Genomic DNA, 26,414 nt, shown 5'->3' on the forward strand with positions numbered 1-26,414 from the left:
CTACAATTCAGGTACCCACCCCCCTGCTGAATTAGTTTAAACCCTCCCGAAGAGCATTAGCAAATTTCCCCCCCAAGATATTGGTACCCCTCTGGTTCAAGTGCAGACCATCCTGTTTGTAGAGGTCCCACTTACCCCAGAAAGAGCCCCAATTGTCCAGGTATCTGAATCCCGCCCTCCTGCACCATCCCTGTAACCACGTGTTCCACTGCTCTCTCTCCCTATTCCTCTCCTCACTACCACGTGGCACGGGTAACAAACCAGAGATAACAACTTTGTTTGTTCTAGCACCAGAGATAACAACTTTGTTTGTTCTAGATGGTGGAGAAAATTATAGTCCAGGGAACTGCTCAGAGCTAGGGGAATGAGTTGATTAAAAATTAATGCTTAAAATGGGCAGAGTTTATGAATCCAACCAGACAAGACAGTCCATTTCTGGGGGAAGAACCAACAGGCAGTCTCTGTTTAGACGGAGCAGGAATTAGAGAGTTGGGGTTTGAGTCCTTTGCTTATTGTTTAATAAATCACTAGAGATCAGAGCTGCAAAATATTTCGACATTGTGAGATGTAACAATGCTGTGGCAAGGGGAGAGAATGAGTATGCAGTTCAGATAATGTAAGGTTCTTCTACCAAGCATCTCTGCAGAGAGAGAATGAGTGAGCAGTTCAGAGTAATGCAGTGTACTTTTACCAAGTATCTCTGCAGAAAGAGAGAATGAGAATGAGGGTGCAGTTCAAATAAATGTAATGTTCTTTCACAAAACATTTCTGCGGAGAGAGTGAGCAAGAGAGAGTGAAAGTGCCGTTGAGATAAATGTGATGTACCTTAACCAAGCATTTCTGCGGAGAGAGAGAATGAGTGTGCAGTTCAGATAAATGCAATGTACTTTTACCAAGCATCACTGCAGAGAGAGAGAGAATGAAAGTGCAGTTTAGATAAATAGAACACAGAACATAGAACATTACAGCGCAGTACAGGCCCTTCGGTCCTCAATGATGCGCCGACCTGTGAAACCAATCTAAAGCCCATCTAACCTACACTATCCAATATCATCCATATGACGAGTCCACTACTGCTGCAGGCAGGGCATTCCATGCCCTTACTACTCTCCGAGTAAAGAACCTACCTCTAACATCTGTCCTAGATCTATCACCCCTCAATTTAAAGCTATGTCCCCTCGTGCTAGCCATCACCATCCGAGGAAAAAGGCTGTCACTATCCACCCTATCTAATCCTCTGATCATCTTGTGTGCCTCTATTAAGTCACCTCTTAACCTTCTTCTCTCTAACGAAAACAGCCTCAAGTCACTCAGCCTTTCTTCATAAGACCTTCCCACCATACCAGGCAACATCCTGGTAAATCTCCTCTGCACCCTTTCCAATGCTTCCACATCCTTCCTATAATGCGGTGACCAGAACTGTACGCAATACTCCAAGTGCGGCTGCACCAGAGTTTTGTACAGCTGCAACATGACATCATGGCTCCGAAACTCAATCCCTCTACCAATAAAAGCTAACACACCGTACGCCTTCTTAACAACCCTATCAACCTGGGTGCCAACCTTCAGGGATCTATGCACATAGACACCGAGATCTCTCTGCTCATCCACACTATCAAGTATCTTACCATTAGCCCAGTACTCTGTATTCTTGTTACTCCTTCCAAAGTGTATCACCTCACACTTTTCCGCATTAAACTTCATTTGCCACCTCTCAGCCCAGCTCTGCAGCTTATCTATGTCCCTCTGTAACCTGCAACATCCTTCCGCACTGTCCACAACTCCACCGACCTTAGTGTCATCCGCAAATTTACTAACCCAGCCTTCTACGCCCTCATCCAGGTCATTTATAAAAATGACAAACAGCAGGGGCCCCAAAACAGATCCTTGCGGTACACCACTAGTAATTGAACTCCAGGATGAACATTTCCCATCAACCACCACCCCATGTCTTCTTACAGCTAGCCAATTTCTGATCCAAACTGCGAAATCACTCTCAATCCCATGCCTCCGTATTTTCTGCACTAGCCTACCGTGGGGAACCTTATCAAACGCTTTACTGAAATCCATATACATCACATCACATCAACTGCTTTACCCTCATCCACCTCTTTGGTCACCTTCTCAAAGAACTCAATAAGGTTTGTGAGGCACAACCTACCTTTCACAAAACCGTATTGACTATCCCTAATCAAATTATTCCTTTCTAGATGATTATAAATCCTATCTCTTATAATCCTTTCCAAAACTTTGCCCACAACGGAAGTAAGGCTCACTGGTCTATAATGACCAGGGTTGTCTCTACTCCCCTTCTTGAACAAGGGGACAACATTTGCTATCCTCCAGTCTTCTGGCACTATTCCTGTAGACAATGACGACATAAAGATCAAAGCCAAAGGCTCTGCAATCTCCTCCCTAGCTTCCCAGAGAATCCTGGGATAAATCCCATCTGGCCCAGGGGACTTATCTATTTTCACACTTTCCAGAGTTGCTAACACCTCCTCCTTATGAACCTCAATCCCGTCTAGTCTAATAACCTGTATCTCAGTATTCTCTTCGACAACATTGTCTTTTTCCTGTGTGAATACTGACGAAAAATATTCATTTAGCGCCTCTCCTATCTCTTCGGACTCCACGCACAACTTCCCACTACTGTCTTGACTGGCCCTAATCTTACCCTAGTCATTCTTTTATTCCTGACATACCTCTAGAAAGCTTTAGGGTTTTCCTTGATCCTACCTGCCAAAGACTTCTCATGTCTCCTCCTGGCTCTTCTTAGCTCTCTCTTCAGGTCCTTCCTGGCTGACTTGTAACTCTCAAGCACCCTAACTGAGCCTTCATGTCTCATCTTTACATAAGTCTCCTTCTTCCTCTTCACAAGAGATTCAACTTCCTTAGTAAACCACGGTTCCCTCGCTCGACCACTTCCTCCCTGCCTGACAGGTACATACTTATCAAGGACACGCAGTAGCTGTCCCTTGAACAAGCTCCACATTTCAATTGTGCCCATCCCCTGCAGATTTCTTCCCCATCCTATGCATCCTAAATCACGCCTAATCGCATCATAATTTCCTTTCCCCCTGCTATAACTCTTGCCCTGCGGTATATACCTATCCCTTTCCATCGCTAAAGTAAACGTAACCGAATTGTGGTCACTATCACCAAAGTGCTCACCTACCTCCAAATCTAACACCTGGCCTGGTTCATTACCCAGTACCAAATCCAATGTCTCCTCGCCTCTTGTTGGCCTATCTACATACTGCGTCAGGAAACCCTCCTGCAATGTAATGTAATGTACCTTTACCAATCATCTCTGCAGAGAGAGGGAGAGAGAGAGAGAGAATGAGAGAGCAGGTCAGATAAATGCAAGGTACCTTTCCCATAATCACGTCTGCAGCGAGAGAGAGAGAGAATGAGTGTGCAGTTTAGATAAATGCAATGTACCTATACTAAGCATTTCTGCAGAGAGTGAATGAGAGTGCATTTCCACTAAATCAGATCTAAGCTCTGCAGTCCTTCCACATCCAGTCGAGAATGGTGGTGGGTAATTAAACAACTCACTGGAGGAGGAGGTTCCACAAATATCCCCATCCTCAACAGAGGACTAACACAAATATCCCCATCCTAACAGAGAGATTATATGAAAGAATGCATGAGAGCCGAGTGTGTGAAAAGTGTGTGTGCAAGAGCGTGAGTTTGCATGTGTGTTTGTGTGTGTCAGTGCATTCATAAATATGTCAAAGAGAGAGAGCATGAGAGACTAAGCGAGAGGGGGGAATGTGAGAGTGTGATACAGGAAGATAGGTGAAGGGGGAAGGTGAAGGGGGAAAAGTTTGTGCGGAACCGTTAGAAATGGCGGAGCTGCTTAATGAATACTTTACCTCGGTATTCACGGTGGAAAGGGATCCGGGTGGTTGTACTGCTGGTTTGCGGTGGACAGAAAGGATCGAGCATGTGGACATAAAGAAAGAGGATGTGTTGGAACTATTGAATGGCATCAAGGTTGGTAAGTCGCCGGGACCGGATGGGATGTACCCCAGGTTACTGTGGGAGGCGAGGGAGGAGATTGCGGAGCCTTTGGCGATGATCTTTGCATCGTCGATGGAGACGGGAGAGGTTCCGGAGGATTGCAGATGTGGTCCCTATATTCAAGAAAGGGAACAGGAACAGCCCGGGAAATTACCGACCGGTGAGTCTAACCTCAGTGGTTGGTAAGTTGATGGAGAGGATCCTGAGAGACAGGATTTATGATCATCTAGAGAAGTTTAGTATGATCAAAAGTAGTCAGCACGGCTTTGTCAAGGGCAGGTCGTGCCTTACGAGCCTGGTTGAGTTCTTTGAAAATGTGACCAAACACATTGACGAAGGAAGAGCGGTGGATGTGGTCTATATGGACTTCAGCAAGGCGTTCGATAAGGTCCCCCATGCAAGACTTCTTGAGAAAGTGAGAGGGCATGGGATCCAAGGGGCTGTTGCCTTGTGGATCCAGAACTGGCTTGCCTGCAGAAGGCAGAGAGTGGCTGTGGAGGGGTCTTTCTCTGCATGGAGGTCAGTGACCAGTGGAGTGCCCCAGGGATCTGTTCTGGGACCCTTGCTGTTTGTCATTTTCATAAATGACCTGGATGAGGAAGTGGAGGGATGGGTTGGTAAGTTTGCTGACGACACCAAGGTAGGTGGTGTTGTGGATAGTTTGGAGGGATATCAGAAGTTGCAGCGAGACATAGATAGAATGCAAGACTGGGCGGAGAAGTGGCAGATGGATTTCAACCCGGATAAGTGTGTGGTGATCCATTTTGGCAGATCCAATGGGATGAAGCAGCAGTATAATATGAAGGGTACCATTCTTAGCAGTGTAGAGGATCAGAAGGACCTTGGGGTCCGGGTCCATAGGACTCTTAAATCGGCCTCGCAGGTGGAGGATGCGGTCAAGAAGGCGTACGGCGTACTGGCCTTCATTAATCGAGGGATTGAGTTTAGGAGTCGGGAGATAATGCTGCAGCTTTATAGGACCCTGGTTAGACCCCACTTGGAGTACTGCGCGCAGTTCTGGTCACCTCATTACAGGAAAGATGTTGAAGCCATTGAAAGGGTGCAGAGGAGATTTACAAGGATGTTGCCTGGATTGGGGGGCATGCCTTATGAGGATAGGTTGAGGGAGCTTGGTCTCTTCTCCCTGGAGAGACGAAGGATGAGAGGTGACCTGATAGAGGTTTACAAGATGTTGAGAGGTCTGGATAGGGTAGACTCTCAGAGGCTATTTCCAAGGGCTGAAATGGTTGCTACGAGAGGACACAGGTTTAAGGTGCTGGGGGGTAGGTACAGAGGAGATGTCAGGGGTAAGTTTTTCACTCAGAGGGTGGTGGGTGAGTGGAATCGGCTGACGTCGGTGGTGGTGGAGGCAAACTCGTTGGGGTCTTTTAAGAGACTTCTGGATGAGTACATGGGATTTAATGGGATTGAGGGCTATAGATAGGCCTAGAGGTGGGGATGTGATCGGCGCAACTTGTGGGCCGAAGGGCCTGTTTGTGCTGTGGCTTTCTATGTTCTATAGAGGGACTGTAGATGCTGTCAAGTGAGAGTGTGTTTGATAGTGTGTTTGTGGGTGTTTGTGCGATGACAGATCGAAAATTTGTGTGTGGCTCTGTGTGTGAGAGAATGCATGATTGTGTGTGTGTGTTAGCGTTTGTATGTGTTTGAGACAGTGACGTGTATGCGAATCCCTGAATGTGTGTGTGTGTGTATGTCTGTCTGTGTGAGAGAGAGTGTGCCTGAGGGTGTCTGCGAGAGTGTGTGCGAGTGTGCGCAAGTGTGTGTTTGTGAGTGTGTGTGATTTTATTTCATTTGATATATTATTGTCACATGTATTAGTATACAGTGAAAGGTATTATTTATTGCCCTCTATACAGACAAAACATATAGAAGGAGTGCAGAATGTAGTGTTACAGTCGTAGCTAGGGTGTAGAGAAAGATCAAATTAATGCGATGTTGGTCAATTCAAAAGCAGCAGGCAGCAGGGAAGAAGCTTTTGATGAGTCGGTTGGTACGTGTCCTCAGACTTTTGTATATTTTTCCCAATGGAAAATGGTGGAAGAGAATATGTCCGGGCTGCATGGGGTCCTTGATTATGCTAGTGGCTTTTCCGAGGCAGTGGGAAGTGCAGACAGTGTCCATGGATGAGAGGCTGGTTTAGGGGTTGGACTGGGCTTCGTTTACGTCCCTTTTTGGTTTATTGTGGTGTTGGATAGAACTGGAGCCATACCAAGCTGTGATGCAACCGGAAAGGATGCTTTCTATGTTGGATTTGTAGAATTGGTGAGATTTGTGGAGATATGCCAAATTTCCTTCGTCTCCTGAGAAAGTAGAGGCATTAGTGGGCTTTCTGAAATATAGTGTTTGCATGGAGGGACAAGGACAGTTTGTTCGTGATCTGGACACCTAAAAACTTGAAGCTCTCGATGTTTTTTACTTTGTCCCCATTGATGTAGACAGGAGCATTTTCTCCACTATGCTTCCTGAAGTCGATGACTATCTCCTTTGTTTTGTTGACAATGAGGGAGAGATTATTGTCATCTCACCAGTTCACCAAAGTAATCTCTTTCTTGTGCTGTCTCATCATTGTTTGAGGTTCGACCCACAATGGTAGTGTCATCAGCAAACTTGAAAATTGTGTTAGAGGGGAATTTGGCCACACAGTCAGAGGTGTATAAGGAGTATACTGAGGGACTGAGGACAAAACCTTGCGGAGCACTGGTGTTGAGGATGATCGTGGAGGAGGTATTGTTGCCTATCCTGACTGACTGTGGTCTGTGGGTTAGGAAGTCCAGAATCCAGTTGCAGAGGGAGGAGCCGAGCCCCAGGCCACGGAGTTTGGAGCTGAGTCTCGTAGGAATAATGATGTTAAAGGCTGAGCTGTAGTTTATGAAAAGAAGTCTGACATAGGTGTCTTTGTTGTCTAGGTGTTCCAGGCTTCAGTGTAGGGCAAGGGAGATGGCATCTGCTGTGGACCTGTTGCGGCGATAGGTGAACTGTACTGGATCCAGGTAGTCTGGGAGGCAGGAATTGATTTCTGCCATAACTAACCTTTTGAAACATTTCATAAGGATGGGTGTCAGAGCCACCGGACGATGGTCATTGAAGCACACTGTCTGGATTTTCTTTGGTACCGGGATGATAGCTGTCTTCTTGAAACAGGTAGAGACCTCACATTGGTGTAAAGAGAGGTTGAAGATGTCTGCGAATACCCCTGCCAGTTGGTCCAGGCAGGACCTGAGTGCTCGTCCGGGTAACCATCTGGGCCAATTGCTTTCCGTGGGTTTGCTTTTGAGATGCGTGTTCTGACATCGGCATTGGTCACCTCAGATACAAGGTCATCTGAGGCTTCCGTGATAGAGGACATACTCTCGCTGACCTCTTGCTGAAAACGGGCATAGCAAGCGTTGAGCTCATCAGGGAGGGATGCTTTGGAGCTGGCGATTTTAACTGCCTTCATATTGTAGCCAGTTAGTTGGGGAGTTTGTTTGTATTTATAGTGAACATTGGGGAGTGTGTCAGTATTCACAATGATCACTGGGGGGTGTGTCTGTATTTATAATGATCATTGGGGTGTGTGTCTATATTTACAGTGATCATTGGGAAGTGTGTCAATATTTACAGTCATCATTGGGGAGTTGTTGCTGTATTTAGAGTGATAGTCGGGAGTGTATCTGTACTTACATTAAAACATGAGGTTCAAGTCAATGCTTACTTCGATCCTTGTTCCTTAATTCAATGTTTACAGTGATGCTTGCAAAGAGTAACGGTGAAACTTGTGGAATATGTCAATATTTGTAGCGATGCTCAGGAATTGTGCTCTCACCCCATTCCTCATTCTAATCCCAACACTCCCTCTAACACAACTCTCCGTCTCTCACTCCGCCTCTCTTTAGTTTTCTCTCTCTCTCTCACTCTGTTTCTCTCTCACTCTCTCTCATATACCTCGGGGTTCTTCTCACGAATTATCACTCTCCCTCAATCTCCCTTTTGCAGTTACTTGTTCTTTCTCTCCCCCAACATCTTGCACAATCTTCCCATCATGCACCATCAGTCTGGATATCTCTCTCTCACCCAATCAGACATTATGACAAATTATCTGCTTCAACTCAAGACAATGGTCCTAGACATCTCCATTTCCACACTGTGCAGGACAGAAAAAAAATAAAACTCTGTCTGACAGACTATCCCCAGAAACACTCCCAGGGCAGGTACTGCACCTGGTTTGAAATAGAGTAAAGGTTTCACTACACTATCCATTTCAAACTGTCAAAGGACAATTGCAACATAGATTTTCACACATCGTAAATCTCCCTCTACACTGTCCCCATCCAACACTCCCAAGACAGGTACTGCATCTTGTTAAGAAGACAGTAATGCTAACACTACACTATCAACTTCTAGCAGTCAGAGGAGAGTTACAGCAGGAGTTAGATACAGAATAAATCTCCCTCTACACTGCCCTTTTCAAACATTATAAGAGTTTTAACAACACCAGGTTAAAGTCCAACTTGTGGGCTGAAGGGCCTGTTTGTGCTGTAGCTTTTCTATGTTCGATTGTAGCCGACCCCTTTATTGTTTCTTAATCTAATCCAGAGAGTCCTATCTGATGAAAGGTCATCAATCTGAAACATTACCTCTGTTTCTGTCTGCACAGATACTTCCACCCTAAACACGTTAAAGAAGCTATCCCCTACGGACAAGCCGTCCGTATACACAGGATCTGCTCGGATGAGGAGGATCGCAACAGACACCTCCAGACGCTGAAAGATGCCCTCATAAGAACAGGATATGGCCCTCGACTCATCGATCGACAGTTCCGACGCGCCACAGCGAAAAACCGCACCGACCTCCTCAGAAGACAAACACGGGACACAGTGGACAGAGTACCCTTCGTCGTCCAGTACTTCCCCGGAGCGGAGAAGCTACGGCATCTCCTCCGGAGCCTTCAACATGTTATTGATGAAGACGAACATCTCGCCAAGGCCATCCCCACATCCCCACTTCATGCCTTCAACCGCACAACCTCAAACAGACCATTGTCCGCAGCAAACTACCCAGCCTTCAGGAGAACAGTGACCACGACACCACACAACCCTGCCACAGCAACCTCTGCAAGATGGGCCGGATCATCGACACGGATGCCATCATCTCACGTGAGAACACCATCCACCAGGTACACGGTACATACTCTTGCAACTCGGCCAACGTTGTCTACCTGATACGCTGCAGGAAAGGATGTCCCGAGGCATGGTACATTGGGGAAACCATGCAGACGCTGCGACAACGGATGAATGAACACCGCTCGACAATCACCAGGCAAGACTGTTCTCTTCCTGTTGGGGAGCACTTCAGCGGTCACGGGCATTCGGCCTCTGATATTCGGGTAAGCGTTCTCCAAGGCGGCCTTCACGACACACGATGGCGCAGAGTCGCTGAGCAGAAACTGATAGCCAAGTTCCGCACACATGAGGACGGCCTCAACCGGGATATTGGGTTCATGTCACACTATTTGTAATCCCCACAGCTTGCCTGGACGTGCAGAGTCTCACTGTCTGGAGACAATACACATCTCTTTAGCCTGTCTTGATGCTCTCTCCACTCACATTGTTTATATCTTAAAGACTTGCTTAGCTGTAAGTATTCGCATTCCAACCATTATTCATGTAAATTGAGTTTGTGTCTTTATATGCCCTGTTTGTGAACAGAATTCCCACTCACCTGAAGAAGGGGCTTGGAGCTCCAAAAGCTTGTGTGGCTTTTGCTACCAAATAAACCTGTTGGACTTTAACCTGGTGTTGTTAAACTTCTTACTGTGTTTACCCCAGTCCAACGCCGGCATCTCCACATCAATGGAAGAAGCCAGAGAGTGGTTGTGGAGGATTGCTTCTCTGAGTGGTGGCCTGTGACTAGTGGTGAACCGCAGGGATCGGTGTTGGGTCCATTGTTGTTTGTCATCTATATCAATGATCTGGATGATAATGTGGTAAATTGGATCAGCAGATTTGCTGATGATACAAAGATTGGAGGTGTGGACAGTGAGGAAGGTTTTCAAAGCTTGCAGAGGGATTTGGACCAACTAGAAAAATGGGCTGAAAAATGGCAAATGGAATTTAACACAGACAAGTGTGAGATATTGCACTTTGGAAGGACAAACCAAGGTAGAACGTACAGGGTAAATGGTAGGACTCACAATCCCCCAAATAGTATTAGAGATGTGGAGCAAGAAATTGCTAAGCAGATTATGGATAGGTGTGGAGGTCACAGGGTAGTTGTCATGGGGGACTTTAACTTTCCAAATATTGATTGGAGCCTTTATAGGTCGAATAGTTCGGATGGGGCAGTTTTTGTGCAGTGTGTGCAGGAGGGGTTCCTGACACAATATGTGGATAAGCCGACAAGAGGTGGGGCCACATTGGATTTGGTCATGGGAAATGAACCGGGCCAAGTGTTGGATTTGGTTGTGGGAGAGCACTTTGGAGATAGTGACCACAATTCGGTGTCTTTTGTTATTGCAATGGAGAGGGAGAGGGCCATGCGGCAGGGCATAGTTTACAATTGGGGGAGAGGTAATTATGATGCAATCAGGCGGGAATTAGGAAGCATAGGATGGGAACAAAAATTGTCAGGGAAAGGCACTAATGAAAAGTGGAACTTTTTCAAGGAACAAATACTGCGTGTCCTTGATAGGTATGTCCCTGCCAGGTAGAGAGGAAATGGCCGATTGAGGGAACCATGGTTCACAAAAGAGGTGGAATGTCTTGTCAAGAGGAAGAAGGAAGCGTATGTAAGGTTGAGAAAACAAGGTTCAGTTGGGTCGATGGAGCGTTACAAGTTAGCAAGAAATGAGCTGAAAAAGGGGCTTAGGAGAGCTAGGAGGGGGCATGAGAAGTCCTTGGCGGGTCAGATCAAGGAAAACCCCAAGGCTTTATACTCTTATGTGAGGAATAAAAGAATGACCAGGGTGAGGTTGGGGCCGGTCAAGGACGGCAGTGGGAATTTGTGCATGGAGTCAGAAGAGATAGGAGAGGTGATGAATGAATACTTTTCTTCGGTGTTCACCAAGGAGAGGGGCCATGTTTTTGAGGAAGAGAGGGTGTCATAGGCTGATAGGCTGGAGGAAGTAGATGTTCGGAGGGAAGATGTACTAGCAATTTTGAATAAACTGAAAGTTGATAAGTCCCCTGGGCCTGAAGAAATATATCCTAGGAGTCTTTGGGAGGCAAGGGATGAGATAGCAGAGCCTTTGGCATTGATCTTTGCGTCCTCACCGTCCACGGGGGTGGTGCCAGAGGACTGGAGAGTGGCGAATGTGGTTCCTCTGTTTAAGAAAGGGAATAGAAATGACCCTGGTAATTATAGGCCGGTTAGTCTTACTTCGGTGGTCGGTAAGTTGATGGAAAAGGTCCTCAGGGATAGGATTTACAACCATTTAGAAAGATGCAGCTTAATCCGAGATAGTCAGCACGGATTTGTGAAGGGCAAGTCTTGCCTCACAAATTTGATAGAATTTTTTGAGGAGGTAACTAAGTATGTAGATGAAGGTAGTGCAGTTGATGTCATATACATGGATTTTAGTAAGGCGTTTGATAAAGTCCCCCATGGTCGGCTTATGAAGAAAGTAAGGATGTGTGGGATAGAGGGAAGTTTGGCCGATTGGATAGCTAACTGGCGGCACGGTAGCACAGTGGTTAGCACTGCTGCTTCACAGCTCCAGGGTCCCAGGTTCGATTCCCGGCTCGGGTCACTGTCTGTGTGGAGTTTGCACATTCTCCTCGTGTCTGCGTGGGTTTCCTCCGGGTGCTCCGGTTTCCTCCCACAGTCCAAAGATGTGCGGGTTAGGTTGATTGGCCAGGTTAAAAAATTGCCCCTTAGAGTCCTGGGATGTGTAGGTTAGAGGGATTAGCGGGTAAAATATGTGGGGGTAGGGCCTGGGTGGGATTGTGGTCGGTGCAGACTCGATGGGCCGAATGGCCTCCTTCGGCACTGTAGGGTTTCTATGATCTAACAGAAGACAGAGGGTGGTGGTGGATGGAAAATTTTCGGACTGGAAACCGGTTACCAGCGGAGTGCCACAGGGATCAGTGCTTGGTCCTCTGCTATTTGTCATTTTTATAAATGACTTGGAGGAGGGGGCTGAAGGGTGGATCAGTAAATTTGCTGATGACACCAAGATTAGTGGAGTAGTGGATGAGGTGGAGGGCTGTTGTAGGCTGCAAAGAGATACAGATAGGATGCAGAGCTGGGCTGAAAAATGGCAAATGGAGTTTAACCCTGACAAATGCGAGGTGATTCATTTTGGTAGGACAAATTTGAATGTGGATTACAGGGTGAAAGGTAGGGTTCTGAAGACTGTGGAGGAACAGAGAGATCTTGGGGTTCATATCCATAGATCTCTGAAGGTTGCCACTCAAGTGGATAGAGCCGTGAAGGTGGCCTATAGAAGAAGGGCTGTCTTGTGAATGCGGCTGATGAATTTGGTGTTGACACACCTCCTGATGGCTTGGGCATACTCGTCAAGTCGAGGGCAGCGGCCTTCCGGAGGAGTCCAATTTGACTCTTTCCTCATCGGATGCACTGCGGATCTCTCTGTTGGCTGTTCCGGTTCATTGGCTGTCTCATTGTGGTCTCTGTTGGCCTCTTAGGGTTTGTGGAAGAACTCCCGCAGCCTCATTCGCCTGATGAATTCCTCTGTGTTTGCTGCGAGACTGATGGGGTCCATTTTGGTGGTGGGGCAAAAATTGAGCCCTCGGCTGAGAACTTCGATTTCATCTGGTTGAAGTGTGTAGTCGGACAAGTTGACAATGGACTTCCCTGTCGTGGTACTGTTTTCTACTGTGGTACCGGGGGAGGCTTGGTTGCTGCTGGTGGTGATGCAGAGTTTCTCAAGTTTCCTGTTCTTGGTGTGCATGTAGATGGTGTAGTTCCTTTGTCTCGTCTGCTTGACAGAGTTTCGCAGCTGGTCTGCGTCCTGAGCGCAAGTTGAGAATATTGACTCTATCTTGGTTTCCAGGCTGTGGCGTTTGCTGAGGAGCTGGTGTATGAGGTGGTTGAGGCGTGTGAGAGAGGTGCGACGGCAAAGTCTCTCAGCGTAGTCTGTGTTATAGGTTGACCTGAGTGGGTTCGTGATCTGTAGTCCTTTTGGTACCCCTCAGATAAAGTTAACCCAGATAAATGTGAGGTGATGTGATTTGGACAGAAGGACAGTATACAATGAATTGTAGAGCCTTTAGAAATATTAGCATACAGAGAGATCTAGGCGTGCAGATCCACAGTTCCCTGAAGGTGGCAAATCAAGTGGACAAGGTAGTCAAGAAGGCATATAGAATCATAGAATAGAATCATAAAATCTCTACAGTACAGAAAGAGGCCATTCGGCCCATCGAGTCTGCACCGACCACAATCCCACCCAGGCCTTACCCCCATATCCCTACATATTTTACCCACTAATCCCTCTAACCTACGCATCTCAGGACACTAAGGGGCAATTTTAGCATGGCCAATCAACCTAACCCGCACATCTTTGGACTGTGGGAGGAAACCGGAGCACCCGGAGGAAAGCCACGCAGACACGAAGAGAATGTGCAAACTCCACACAGACAGTGACCCAAGCCGGGAATTGAACCCAGGTCCCTGGAGCTGTGAAGCAGCAGTGCTAACCACTGTGCTACCGTGCCACCCATGGCATGCTGGCCTTCATCGGTTTGGGGCATTGAGTATAGGAATTGGAAAATTATGTTGCAGCTGTATAAGATTTTGGTTAGGCGATATTTGGAGTATTGCACACTACCGGAAGGATGCGGATGCATTGAAAAGGGTGCAAAAGGGATTTGCCAGGATATTGCCTGGTTTTGAGGATATGAGCTATGAGAAAGGTTGAATAAACTTGAATTGTTTTCATTGGAGCGTCAGAAGATGAGGGGTACCGGATAAAGTTTTCCAAGATTATGGCACGCTTGGATAGAATGGATAATCAGAGGCTTACTCCCAGGGTTGAAGGGCCAATTACTTGGAGCATAGGTTGGAAGTGAGGGGAGCGGGGGGGTTTAAAAGAGATGTAAAGGGCACATTTTTCACACATAAGGTGGTGAACATGCTGCCAGAAGAGGTGGTGGAAGCAGATTCTCTAACCACATTCAAGAGACATCTGGACAGACACATGAATAGGCAGGGAATAGAAGGATATGGACCACGTTGAGGCAAGAAAATATTAGTTTAGAGAGGCATCTGTGTTGGCATAGACTTAGTGAGCCACAGGGCGTGGTCATGTGCTGCACTGCGCTTTGTTCTTTGTTCTAAGAGGGCAGAGGTATAGATTGAGAGGCAGTAGATTTAAAATTGAGATGAGGAAGAACTATTTCTCTCGGAGTTTGGTGAATTTGTGGCCTGCATGTGCAGTGCAGTCTGAATCATTATCTGTTTTGACGAAGGAGATGGATACATTTCTAATAAAAACAGGCTACAGGGATATGGAGAATAGATAAGGAGTTGGAATTGAGTCTCTGGAGAGGTCAAACATGATCTGATTCAATGGTGGAGCACGTTAAAAGGGCTGAATTTGCTGACTTCTGCTCATAATTCCTATGTTCTAATGTTCCTATGAAGCTCGTACATTACAGGAAGATACAACAGGATTAGTCAGATGGGCAGAGCAGTGGCAGATGGTTCTTAACCCTGATAAGTGTGAGATTATGCACTTTGGAAGAAGCAACAAGGCAAAGGAGTATTTAATGAGTGGCAGGACACAGGGAATCTCAGAGAAACCGATGGATCTCGGGGTACTTCTTCACATATCCCTGAAGGCTGCAGAGCAGATGATTAGGATAGTTAAAAAGGCATAGGATACACTTCCTTTTATCGGTTGTGATATAGAGTATAAGAGAGAGGAGGTAATGTTGGAGCTGTTCAGAACATTAGATTGGCCACAGCTGGAGTCTGTGCGCAGTTCTGGTCAGCTCACCATAGGAAGTATGTGATTGCACTGGAGGGGGTACAGAGGAGATTCACCTGGATGTTGCCTGGGATGAAACATTTGAGGCATAAGGAGAGACTGGATAGACTTGGATTGCTTTCTCTAGAATGGAGAAGGTTGTGGGGTGCGGGGAGGGGGGAGGGCATGATTGAGGTGGATAAATTATGAGCGGTAAGTACAGGATGAATAGGAAACAGCGGTTCCCCTTGATTTAGGATCAATCACGAGTGGGTATAGTTTGAGGGTAAGAGATAGCAGATTAAAAACAGAGTTTGGACTGTTATGGTGAACAGGCAGGAAAGCAGAGTTGAGACCAAGACGAGATTAGCTGTGATCATATTGAATGGGTGAGCAGGTGCAAGGAGCTGAATTGACTACTTCTGCTGCTAGTTCCAATGATTCTCATGATTAGGCCTTTAATTCCAAATTGTGTTTCTTATAGAGTTCAAATCCTACTAGCTGCTCTGGTAAGATTCGAACCTGTGTCTCCTGAGAAATATCTTCCCTCTCTGGATTACTGGACTGGGGGATGCAAGAGAGAAATGAAAGACAGAAACGCACAATGCATATCCAATGCATAGGAGTGACTAACACAATCGTTCAGCAGTCAATGTCCATGTTTCGCAGGCATGTGTCAGAGCTGCTGAATTCCCTGTCCAACATGGAGCTCCACACGGGAGATGCCAGGAGCAGAACCGGCAGGATTTCCTATTTTCAGAACTGTGTCACACTGTCAACAATGATTCTATAGAGCACAAAATACAAGCTCAGGATACAGAGGGACAGAAGTTCACTTCAATCAGGGAATCGGACAAATATTTAAAGGGAACAGGATCAAGCGATCTGGGAAAAGGGAATGTGACATATTGGAGAAGGCATTCAAACACAAGAATGTGAATATTAAATTCAGGTACTGTAGAATGATTGAAGCAGCTTGTTGATGTCAAATTCAGAGACTGCTTCACATTCCCGTCCCAGGCTGGATACAGCCTGGACACGATATCTGCCCAGCATCAGGAAATGTACTGGACACACAGGAACTGATCAGCAGTGTATGGATCTAGATTTCTACAGCACAGGTACCAGAGGGGCTGTACCAGTGAACATTGCTGTCAGGGAGAGATTTGGTGTGGGACTGGGGATAAAGAACAAAGAACAAAGAAAATTACAGCACAGGAACAGCCCACTAAGCCTGCACCGACCCTGCTGCCCGACTTAACTAAAACCCCCTATGCTTCCGGGGACCATATCCCTCTATTCCCATCTCATTCATGGACTTGTCAAGACACCCCTTAAAAGTCACTACCGTATCCGCTTCCACTACCTCCCCCGGCAACGAGTTCCAGGCACCCACCACTCTCTGTGTAAAGAATCTGCCTCATACATCTCTTTTAAAACTTGCCCCTCGCACCTTAAACCTATGCCCCCTAGTAATTGACTCTTCCACCGTGGGAAAAAGCTTCTGACTATCAACTCTGTCCATGCCTCTCATTATCTTGTAGACTTCTGTCAGGTCTCCCCTCAACCTCCGTCGCTCCAGTGAGAACAAACCAAGTTTCTCCAACCTCTCCTCATAGCTAATGCTCTCCATACCAGGGAACATCCTGGTAAATCTTTTCTGTACCCTCTCCAAAGCCTCCACATCCTTCTGGTACTGTGGCAACCAGAATTGAACACTATATTCCAAGTGCGGCCTCACTAAGGTTCTATAAAGCGTCAACATGACTTGCCAATTTTTAAACTCAATATCCCGGCCGATGAAGGCAAGCATGCCGTATGCCTTCTTGACTACGTTCTCCACCTGCATTGCCACTTTCAGTGACCTGTGTACCTGTACACCCAGATCCTTTTGCCTATCAATACTCCTAAGGGTTCTGCCATTTACTGTATATTTCCTATCTGTATTAGACCTTCCAAAATGCATTACCTCACATTTGTCCGGATGAAACTCCATCTGCCATCTCGCCGCCCAAGTATCCAACTGATCTATATCCTGCTGTATCCTCTGATGGTCCTCATCGCTATCCGCAAATCCACCAACCTTTATGTAATCCGCAAACTTACTAATCAATCCAGTTACATTTTCCTCAATCATTTACATATATTACAAACAGCAAAGGTCCCAGCACTGAACCCTGAGGAACACCACTTGTCACAGCCCTCCATTCAGAAACGCACCCTTCCACTGCTACTCTCTGTCTTCTTTGACCGAGCCAGTTTTAGAAACATAGAAACATAGAAAAACTATAGCACAAACAGGCCCTTCGGCCCACAAGTTGTGCCGAACACATCCCTACCTTCTAGACCTACCTATAACCCTCCATCCTATTAAGCTTCATGTACTCATCCAGGAGTCTCTTAAAACACCCTATTGAGTTCGCCTCCACCACCCCTGACGGCAGCCGATTCCACTCGCCCACCACCCTCTGTGTGAAAAACGTACCCCTAACATCTCCCCTGTACCTACCCCCCAGCACCTTAAACCTGTGTCCTCTCGTAGCAGACATTTCCACCCTGGGACAAAGCCTCCGAGAGTCCACCCGATCTATGCCTCTCAACATCTTATATACCTCTATTAGGTCTCCTCTCATCCTAAGTCTCTCCAAGGAGAAAAGACCGAGCTCCCTCAGCCTATCCTCATAAGGCATGCCACTCAATCCAGGCAACATCCTTGTAAATCTCCTCTGCACCCTTTAAATCTTTTCCACATCCTTCCTATAGTGAGGCGACCAGAACTGAGCACAGTACTCCAAGTGGGGTCTGACGAGGGTCTTATATTTCTGCATCATTATCCCCGGACTCCTAAACTCAATCCCTCGATTGATGAAGGCCAGCACACCATACGCCTTCTTAACCACCTCCTCCACCTGTGGGGCCGATTTTAGAGTCCTATGGACCCAGACCCCAAGGTCCTTCTGATCCTCTACAGTACAAAGAGTCTTTCCCTTTATATTGTACTCCTTCATCCCATTTGACCTGCCAAAATGGACCACGACGCATTTATCTGGGTTGAAGTCCATCTGCCACTTCTCCGCCCAGTCTTGCATCCTATCTATGTCCCTCTAACTTCTGACATCCCTCCAGGCTATCCACAACCCCACCAACCTTCGTGTCGTCGGCAAACTTACCAACCCATCCCTCCGCTTCCTCATCCACGTCATTTATGAAAATGACAAACAGCAAGGGTCCCAGAACAGATCCCTGGGGCACACCACTGGTGACCGACCTCCATTTAGAAAAAGACCCATCTATACCCACTCTCTGCCTCCTTTGGGCAAGCCAGTTCTGGATCCACCCCCTTGGATCCCATGCCCTCTCACTTTTTCTAGAAGCCTTGCATGGGGGACCTTATCAAACGCCTTGCTAAAATCCATATAAACCACATCTACCGCCTTCTCTTCGTCAATGTGTTTAGTCACATTTTCGAAGAACTCCACCAGGCTCGTAAGGCACGATCTGCCCTTGACAAAGCCATGCTGAGTATTCTTGAGCATACGAAACCTCTCCAAATGCTCATAAATCTTGTCCCTCAGGATCTTCTCCATCAGCTTACCAACCACTGAGGTTAGACTCACCGGTCGGTAATTACCTGGGCTATCCCTATTCCCCTTCTTGAAAATAGGAACCACATCCGCAATCCTCCGGCACCTCTCCCGTCTCCATCGACAACGCAAAGATCATCGCCAGAGGCTCTGCAATCTCTTCCCTCGCCTCCCACAGTAACCTGGGGTACATTCAATCTGGACCCGGCGACTTATCTATCTTGATGCCATTCAAAGATTCCAGCACAACCTCTTTCTTCAAGTCCACATACTCAATCCTTTCAGTCCACTGCACGCCCGCAGTACATTCACCCAGGTCTTTCTCCTCTGTGAAAACCGAGGCAAAATACTCATTAAGCACCTCTGCCATTTCTACTGGTTCCGTACAGACTTTCCCGCCTTCACCTTTTATAGGCCCCATTCCTTCACGTCTCATCCTTTTACTCTTCACATATTTATAGAACGCCTTAGGGTTTTCCTTAATCCTATCTGCCAAAGCCTTCTCATGACCCCTTCTGGCTCTCCTAATTTCCTTCTTTAGTTGCTTCCTACAAGCCGTATACTCTTCTAAATCCCTATCTTCGCCAAGCTCTCTGAGCCTTTTGTACGCTTTCCTTTTCTTCTCGACTAGGTCCCGCACAGCTTTCGTGCACCACGGTTCCTTTAACCGACCAACTCCTCCCTGTCTGCTCGGAACGTTGTCCTGTAGAACTCTAGACACATTCCTTGAAAAACTGTCACCTCTCTTCAGTACATTTCCCCGAGAATACCTCCTTCCAATTTACTCCTCTAATTTGCTGTCTTATGTCTTCATATTTCCCCTTACTCCATATAAACACTTTCCGAGCTTGCCTGATCCTCTCTTTTTCCAATGCAAGCCTAAAGGAGATAGAGTTATGATCGCTATCCCCAAGATGCTCTCCCATTGAGAGATCTGACACCTGTCCAGGTTCATTGGTCAGTATCAGATCAAGTACAGCCTCTCCTCTTGTAGGCTTGTCCACATGCTGTGTCAGGAAACCCTCCTGAACACACCTAACGAACTCTTCCCCATCCAATCCCCTTACCTTAGGGATATTCCAATCTATGTTTGTATCCACCTTGCCAGCTCAACTCTGATCCTATGCGACTTCACCTTTTGCACCAGTCTGCCATGAGGGACCTTATCAAAGGCCTTACTGAAGTCCATGTAGACAACATCCAGTGCCCTACCCTCATCAATCATCTTCGTCACTTCCTCGAAAAACTCGATCAAGTTCGTGAGACACGACCTCCCCTTCACAAAACCATGTTGCCTCTCACTAATACGTCCACTTATTTCCAAGTGGGAATCAATCCTGTCTCGAAGAATCCGCTTCAATAATTTCCCTACCACTGATGTAAGGCTCACCGGTCTGTAATTACCTGGATTATTCTTGCCACCCTTCTTAAACAAAGGAACAACATTGGCTATTCTCCAATCCTCTGGGACCTTCCCTGTAAGAAGTTTAACAACACCAGGTTAAAGTCCAACAGGTTTATTTGGTAGCAAAAGCCACACAAGCTTTCGGAGCTCCAAGCCCCTTCTTCAGGTGAGTGGGAATTCTGTTCACAAACAGAGCATATAAAGATATAAACTCAATTTACATGAATAATGGTTGGAATGCGAATACTTACAACTAATCAAGTCTTTAAGAAACAAAACAACGTGAGTGGAGAGAGCATCAAGACGGGCTAAAAAGATGTGTATTGCCTCCCTGCTCTCTCCACTCACGTTGTTTTGTTTCTTAAAGATTTGATTAGTTGTAAGTATTCACATTCCAACCATTATTCATGTAAATTGAGTTTGTGTCTTTATATGCTCTGTTTGTAAACAGAATTCCCACTCACCTGAAGAAGGGGCTTGGAGCTCCGAAAGCTTGTGTGGCTTTTGCTACCAAATAAACCTGTTGGACTTTAACCTGGTGTTGTTAAACTTCTTACTGTGTTTACCCCAGTCCAACGCCGGCATCTCCACATCATGACCTTCCCTGTAGCCAGTGAAGATATAAAGATTTCTCTCAAGGCCCCAGCAATTTCCTCTCTTGCCTCTCTCAGTATTCTGGGGTATATCCCATCAGGCGCTGGAGACTTGTCTACCTTGATGTTTCTCAAGAACCCCAATACCTCCTCCTTTTTGATCTCAACATGACTCAAACTATCTACACATCTTTTCCCAGACTCATCATCCACCAAGTCCTTCTCTTTGGTGAATACTGACGCAAAGTACTCATTTAATATCTCGCCCATTTCCTCTGGCTCCACGCATAGATTCCCTCCCTTGTCCTTGAGTGGGCCAACCCTCTCCCTGGCTACCCTCTTGTTCTTTATATATGTGTAAAAAGCCTTAGGATTTTCCTTAATCCTGCTGGCTAATGCTTTTTCATGATCCCTTTTAGCTCTTCTTACTCCTTGCTTAAGTTTCTTTCTACTTTCCTTGTATTCCACACTTGCTTCGTGTGTTCCCAGCCTCCTAGCTTTGACAAATGCTTCCTTTTTCTCTTTGACAAGGCTCACAATATCTCTCGTTATCCAAGGTTCCCAAAACTTGCCATACTTATCCTTCATCCTTACAGGAATGTGCCGATCCTGAATCCCTATCAACTTACACTTGAAAGCCTTCCACATGTCAGATGTTGATTTGCCCTCAAACATCTGCCCCCAATCTACATTCTTCAGTTTCTGCCTAATATTCTTGTAATTAGCCTTCCCCCAGTTTAGCACCTTAACTTGAGGACTACACTTATCTTTATCTATCAGTACCTTAAAGCTTACTGAATTTTGGTCACTGTTCCCAAACTGCTCCCCTACTGAAACATCGACCACCTGGCCGGGCTCATTCCCCAATACCAGGTCCAGCATGGCCCCTTCCTTAGTTGGACTATCCATACACTGTTTCAGGAAGCCCTCCTGGATGCTCCTTACAAACTCTGCCCCATCCACACCCTTAGCACTAAGTCAGTCCCAGTCAATATAGGGAAATTAAAATCTCCCACCACAACAACCCTGTTACTTTTACACCGTGCCAAAATCTGCCGACACATCTGTTCCTCAATCTCCTGCCGGCAGTTGGGTGGCCTATAGTAAACCCCCAACATCATGACTACACCTTTCCTATTCCTGAGCTCTACCCGTGTTGCCTCGCTGTATGAGCCCTCTGAGGTGTCCTCCCGGAGTTAGCTGTGATATTCTCCTTAACCAGTAGTGCAACTCCCCCACCCCTTTTACATCCCCCTCTATCACGCCTGAAACATCTATATCCTGGAATGTTAAGCTGCCAATCCTGTCCTTCCCTTAACCAAGTCTCTGTAATGGCAACTACAGAGTGGGCTTAATAGGATGGAGGGTTATAGGTAGGCCTAAAAGGTAGGGACATGTTCGGCTCAACTTGTGGGGCCGAAGGGCCTGTTTTGTGCTGTAGTTTTCTATGTTTCTAACTACACCATAGTTTCTAGTACCAATCCAAGCTCTAAGCTTGGGCATTGATGTAGTGTCTGGGTGATGATGTACAATGCTGGCCAATAATGTACAATGCTAGGGAAAAGGGGGTCAGTGCCTGGGCGATGCTGTACAATGTCTGGCAGATCATGTACATTGCCTATGCAATAGTGTACAATGCGTGGGCAATGGTCTACAGTGCTAGGGATTGATGTACAGTGCGTGGGCGATGGTGAACAATATCTGGGCGATGGTGCACAGTGCCTGGCAGATCATGTACAGTGCCTATGCAATGGTGTGCAGTGTCTGGGCAATGGCATACAATACCTGGCAGATCGTGTACAATGCCAGGGAAAAGGGGGTCAGTGCCCGGGCAGCGGCGATAGAACGTTGAACATTACAGCGCAGTACAGGTCCTTCGGCCCTCAATGTTGCGCCGACCTGTGAAACCAATCTAAAGCCCATCCAACCTACACTATTCCAATATCATCCATATGTTTATCCAATGACGCTTTAAATGTCCTTAATGCTGACGAGTCCACGACTGTTGCAGGCAGGGCATTCCACGCCCTTACTACTCTCTGAGTAAAGAACCTACCTCTGACATCTGTTCTATATCTCTCACCCCTCAATTTAAAGCTATGTCCCCTCGTGCTAGCCATCACCATCCGAGGAAAAAGACTTACTGTCCACCCTATCTAATCCTCTGATCATCTTGTATGCCTCTATTAAGTCACCTCTTAACCTTCTTCTCTCTAATGAAAACAACCTCAAGTCACTCAGCTTTTCCTCATAAGACCTTCCCACCATACCAGGCAACATCCTGGTAAATCTCCTCTGCACCCTTTCCAATGCTTCTACATCCTTCCTATAATGCGGCGAGCAGAACTGTATGCAATACTCCAAATGCGGCCGCACCAGAGTTTTGTACAGCTTCAACATGACATCATGGCTCCGAAACTCAATCCCTCTACCAATAAAAGCTAACACACTGTACGCCCTTCTTAACAACCCTATCAACCTGGGTGCCAACTCTCAGGGATCTATGCACATGGACACCGAGATCTCTCTGCTCATCCACGCTACCAAGTATCTTACCATTAGCCCAGTACTCTGTATTCTTGTTACTCCTTCCAAAGTGAATCACCTCACACTTTTCCGCATTAAACTCCATTTGCCACCTCTCAGCCCAGCTCTGCAGCTTATCTATGTCCCTCTGTAACCTGCAACATCCTTCTGCACTGTCCACAACTCCATCAACTGTAGTGTCATCCGCAAATTTACTAACCCAGCCTTCCACGCCCTCATCCAGGTCATTTATAAAAATGACAAACAGCAGTGGCCCCAAAACAGATCCTTGCGGTACACCACTAGTAACTGAACTCCAGGATGAACATTTCCCATCAACCCTCTGTCTTCTTACAGCTAGCCAATTTCTGAGCCAAACCGCAAAATCACCCCCAATCCCATGCCTCCGTATTTTCTGCAATAGCCTACCATGGGGAACCTTATCAAACGCTTTACTGAAATCCATATACACCACATCAACTGCTTTACCCTCATCCACCTCTTTGGTCACCTTCTCAAAAGAACTCAATAACGTTTGTGAGGCACAACCTACCTTTCACAAAACCGTACTGACTATCCCTAATCAAATTGTTCCTTTCTAGATGATTATAAATCCTATCTCTTATAATCCTTTCCAAAACTTTGCTACAACAGAAGTAAGGCTCACTGGTCTATAATTACCAGGGTTGTCTCTACTCCCCTTCTTGGACAAGGGGACAACATTTGTTATTCTCTAATCTTCTGGCACTATTCCTGTAGACAATGACAACATAAAGATCAAAGCCAAAGGCTCTGCAATTTCCTCCCTAGCTTCCCAGAGAATCCTGGGATAAATCCTATCCGGCCCAAGGGACTTATCTATTTTCACACTTTCCAGAATTGCTAACACCTCCTCCTTATGAACCTCAATCCCGTCTAGTCTAATAGCCTGTATCTCAGTAATCTCTTCGACATCATTGTCTTTTTCCTGTGTGAATACTGACAAAAAATATTTAGTGCCTCTTTCTCTTCGGACTCCATGCACAACTTCCCACTACTGTCTTGACTGGCCCTAATCTTACCCTAGTCATTCTTTTATTCCTGACATACCTATAGAAAGCTTTAGGGTTTTCCTTGATCCTACCTGCCAAAGACTTCTCATGTCCCCTCCTGGCTCTTCTTAGTTCTCTCTTCAGGTCCTTCCTGGCTAACTTGTAACTGTCAAGTGCCCTAACTGAGCCTTCATGAATCATCTTTACATAAGTCTCCTTCTTCCTCTTCACAAGAGATTCAACTTCTTTAGTAAACCACGGTTCCCTCGTTCGACCACTTCCTCCCTGCCTGACAGGTACATACTTATCAAGGACATGCAGTAGCTGTTCCTTGAACAAGCTCCACATTTCAATTGTGCCCATCCCCTGCAGATTTCTTCCCCATCCTATGCCAGCTAAATCTCGCCTAATCGCATCGTAACTTCCTTTCCCCCAGCTATAACTCTTGCCCTGTGGTATATACCTATCCCTTTCCATCGCTAAAGTAAACGTAACCGAATTGTGGTCACTATCACCAAAGTGCTCACCTACCTCCAAATCTAACACCTGGCCTGGTTCATTACCCAGTACCAAATCCAATGTGGCCTCGCCTCTTGTTGGCCTATCTACATACTGTGTCAGGAAACCCTCCTGCACACATTGGACAAAAACTGACCCATCTAAAGTACACGAACTATAGCGTTTCCAGTCAATATTTGTAAAGTTAAAGTCCCCCATAACAACCACCCTGTTACTTTCGCTCCTATCCAGAATCATCTTTGCAATCCTTTCCTCTACATCTCTGGAACTTTTCGGAGACTATAGAAAACTCCCAACAGGGTGACCTCTCCTTTCCTGTTTCTAACCTCAGCCCATACTACTTCAGTAGACGAGTCCTCATCAAACGTCCTTTCAGACACCGTAATACTGTCCTCGACTAACAATGCCACACTTCCCCCTCTTTTACCACCTTCCCTGCTCTTACTGAAACATCTAAACCCCGGAACCTGCAACAACCATTCCTGGCCCTGCTCTATCCATGTCTCCGAAATGGCCACAACATCGAAATCCCAGGTACCAACCTTATTCCGGATGCTCCTGGCGTTGAAGTAGACACACTTCAAACCACCTTCCTGCCTGCCGGTACACTCCTGCGACCTTGAAACCTTATTCATGACCTCACCACTCACATCCTCCTGGACACTGGAGCAACAATTCAGGTCCCCACCCCCCTGCCGAATTAGTTTAAACCCTCCCAAAGAGCATTAGCAAACTTCCCCCCCAGGATATAGCTACTCCTCTGGTCCAGATGAAGACCATCCCGTTTGCAGAGGTCCCACCTTCCCCAGAATGAACCCCAATTATCCAGGTATCGGAATCCTTTCCTCCTGCACCATTCCTGTAGCCACGTGTTCAACTATTCTCTCTCCCTATTCCTCTCCTCGCTAGCATGTGGCACGGGTAACAAACCAGAGATAACAACTCTATTTGTTCTAGCTCTAAGCTTCCACCCTAACTAACTAACGGGCAACGGCCGTGCAGTGCCTGGGCAACGGCCGTGCAGTGCCTGGGCAACGGCCGTGCAGTACCTGGGCAACGGCGTACTAGATGCACCAAGGCCTTTTAGAGATGAGCAATACTCACATTTCATTGAAGAAAAGAGATTATGTCAGTCTTGTACTTTATCTGGAATTAAATCTTCGACCTATTTATAGGTCTTGTGTAAGAAGATACACACATTGTTAAATAAAATGTTTTACTAACTTTTTTTTGTTAAATATACTGTACAACAGGACTAAGCAATACATTCTCCATTTGAATATCAAACAATCCAGAAAAATTATCTTCACTCAAAATTAAAAGGTAGATCCTTTGCTTGTCCGGTGCTTAGAAAAGGCAACTTCGGTGCAAAGTAAGAAAACAAAATGCTGAAATTTAAAGAAGAGCTCTGACAACATTCACTCAGTTCCCTGTTCCCTGGATGCTGTCAGACCTGCAGTTATTTCCAGAAAATGGTATTTTGGGTTCAAAAGAATCTGATCCAGAAATCTTCCACAATAAGGTCTTGTTTCATTGAGACTCATTCAGGTCACCGGCCACCCATCACAAAGCTGGGTTCTTCACACTCGTCCACTTTCTCATTTGGGCTTTCTGTCTCTTCTTCACTGCTGGAATTTTCATCAGATCCTAGAGTGCAGGTTGGAAAGATTACATCTGGGTTCACCAAGGATCACTGCATTGAGTTTAACCCTTTTCCTCTCCACAATTCAAGGCAAAAAAGAACAAAGAACAAAGGAAATTACAGCACAGGAATAGGCTCTTTGGCCCTCCAAGCCT

The 26,414-nt window shown here is 46.3% G+C and overlaps 1 protein-coding gene across 3 annotated transcripts in view; it reads right to left on the reverse strand.

The window, feature by feature from the left end:
- The window catches only part of prkrip1 (PRKR interacting protein 1), a 65,271-nt gene that overhangs the window by 18,340 nt on the left and 20,517 nt on the right, over positions 1-26,414 (reverse strand). Inside the window, exon 6 of one of the 3 annotated variants that reach the window (XM_078225218.1) lies at positions 25,817-26,264. The exons of the other annotated variants lie outside the window; for them this stretch is intronic. Within the exon in view, the coding sequence (XP_078081344.1) occupies positions 26,167-26,264 (98 nt within the window). The 3' untranslated portion in view covers positions 25,817-26,166. Of the gene's footprint in view, positions 1-25,816; positions 26,265-26,414 lie in introns of those variants that run through there. 3 annotated transcript variants of the gene reach the window in all.

The sequence above is a fragment of the Mustelus asterias genome, chromosome 12 (assembly GCF_964213995.1).
Source record: "Mustelus asterias chromosome 12, sMusAst1.hap1.1, whole genome shotgun sequence".
Lineage (NCBI taxonomy): Eukaryota > Metazoa > Chordata > Chondrichthyes > Carcharhiniformes > Triakidae > Mustelus > Mustelus asterias.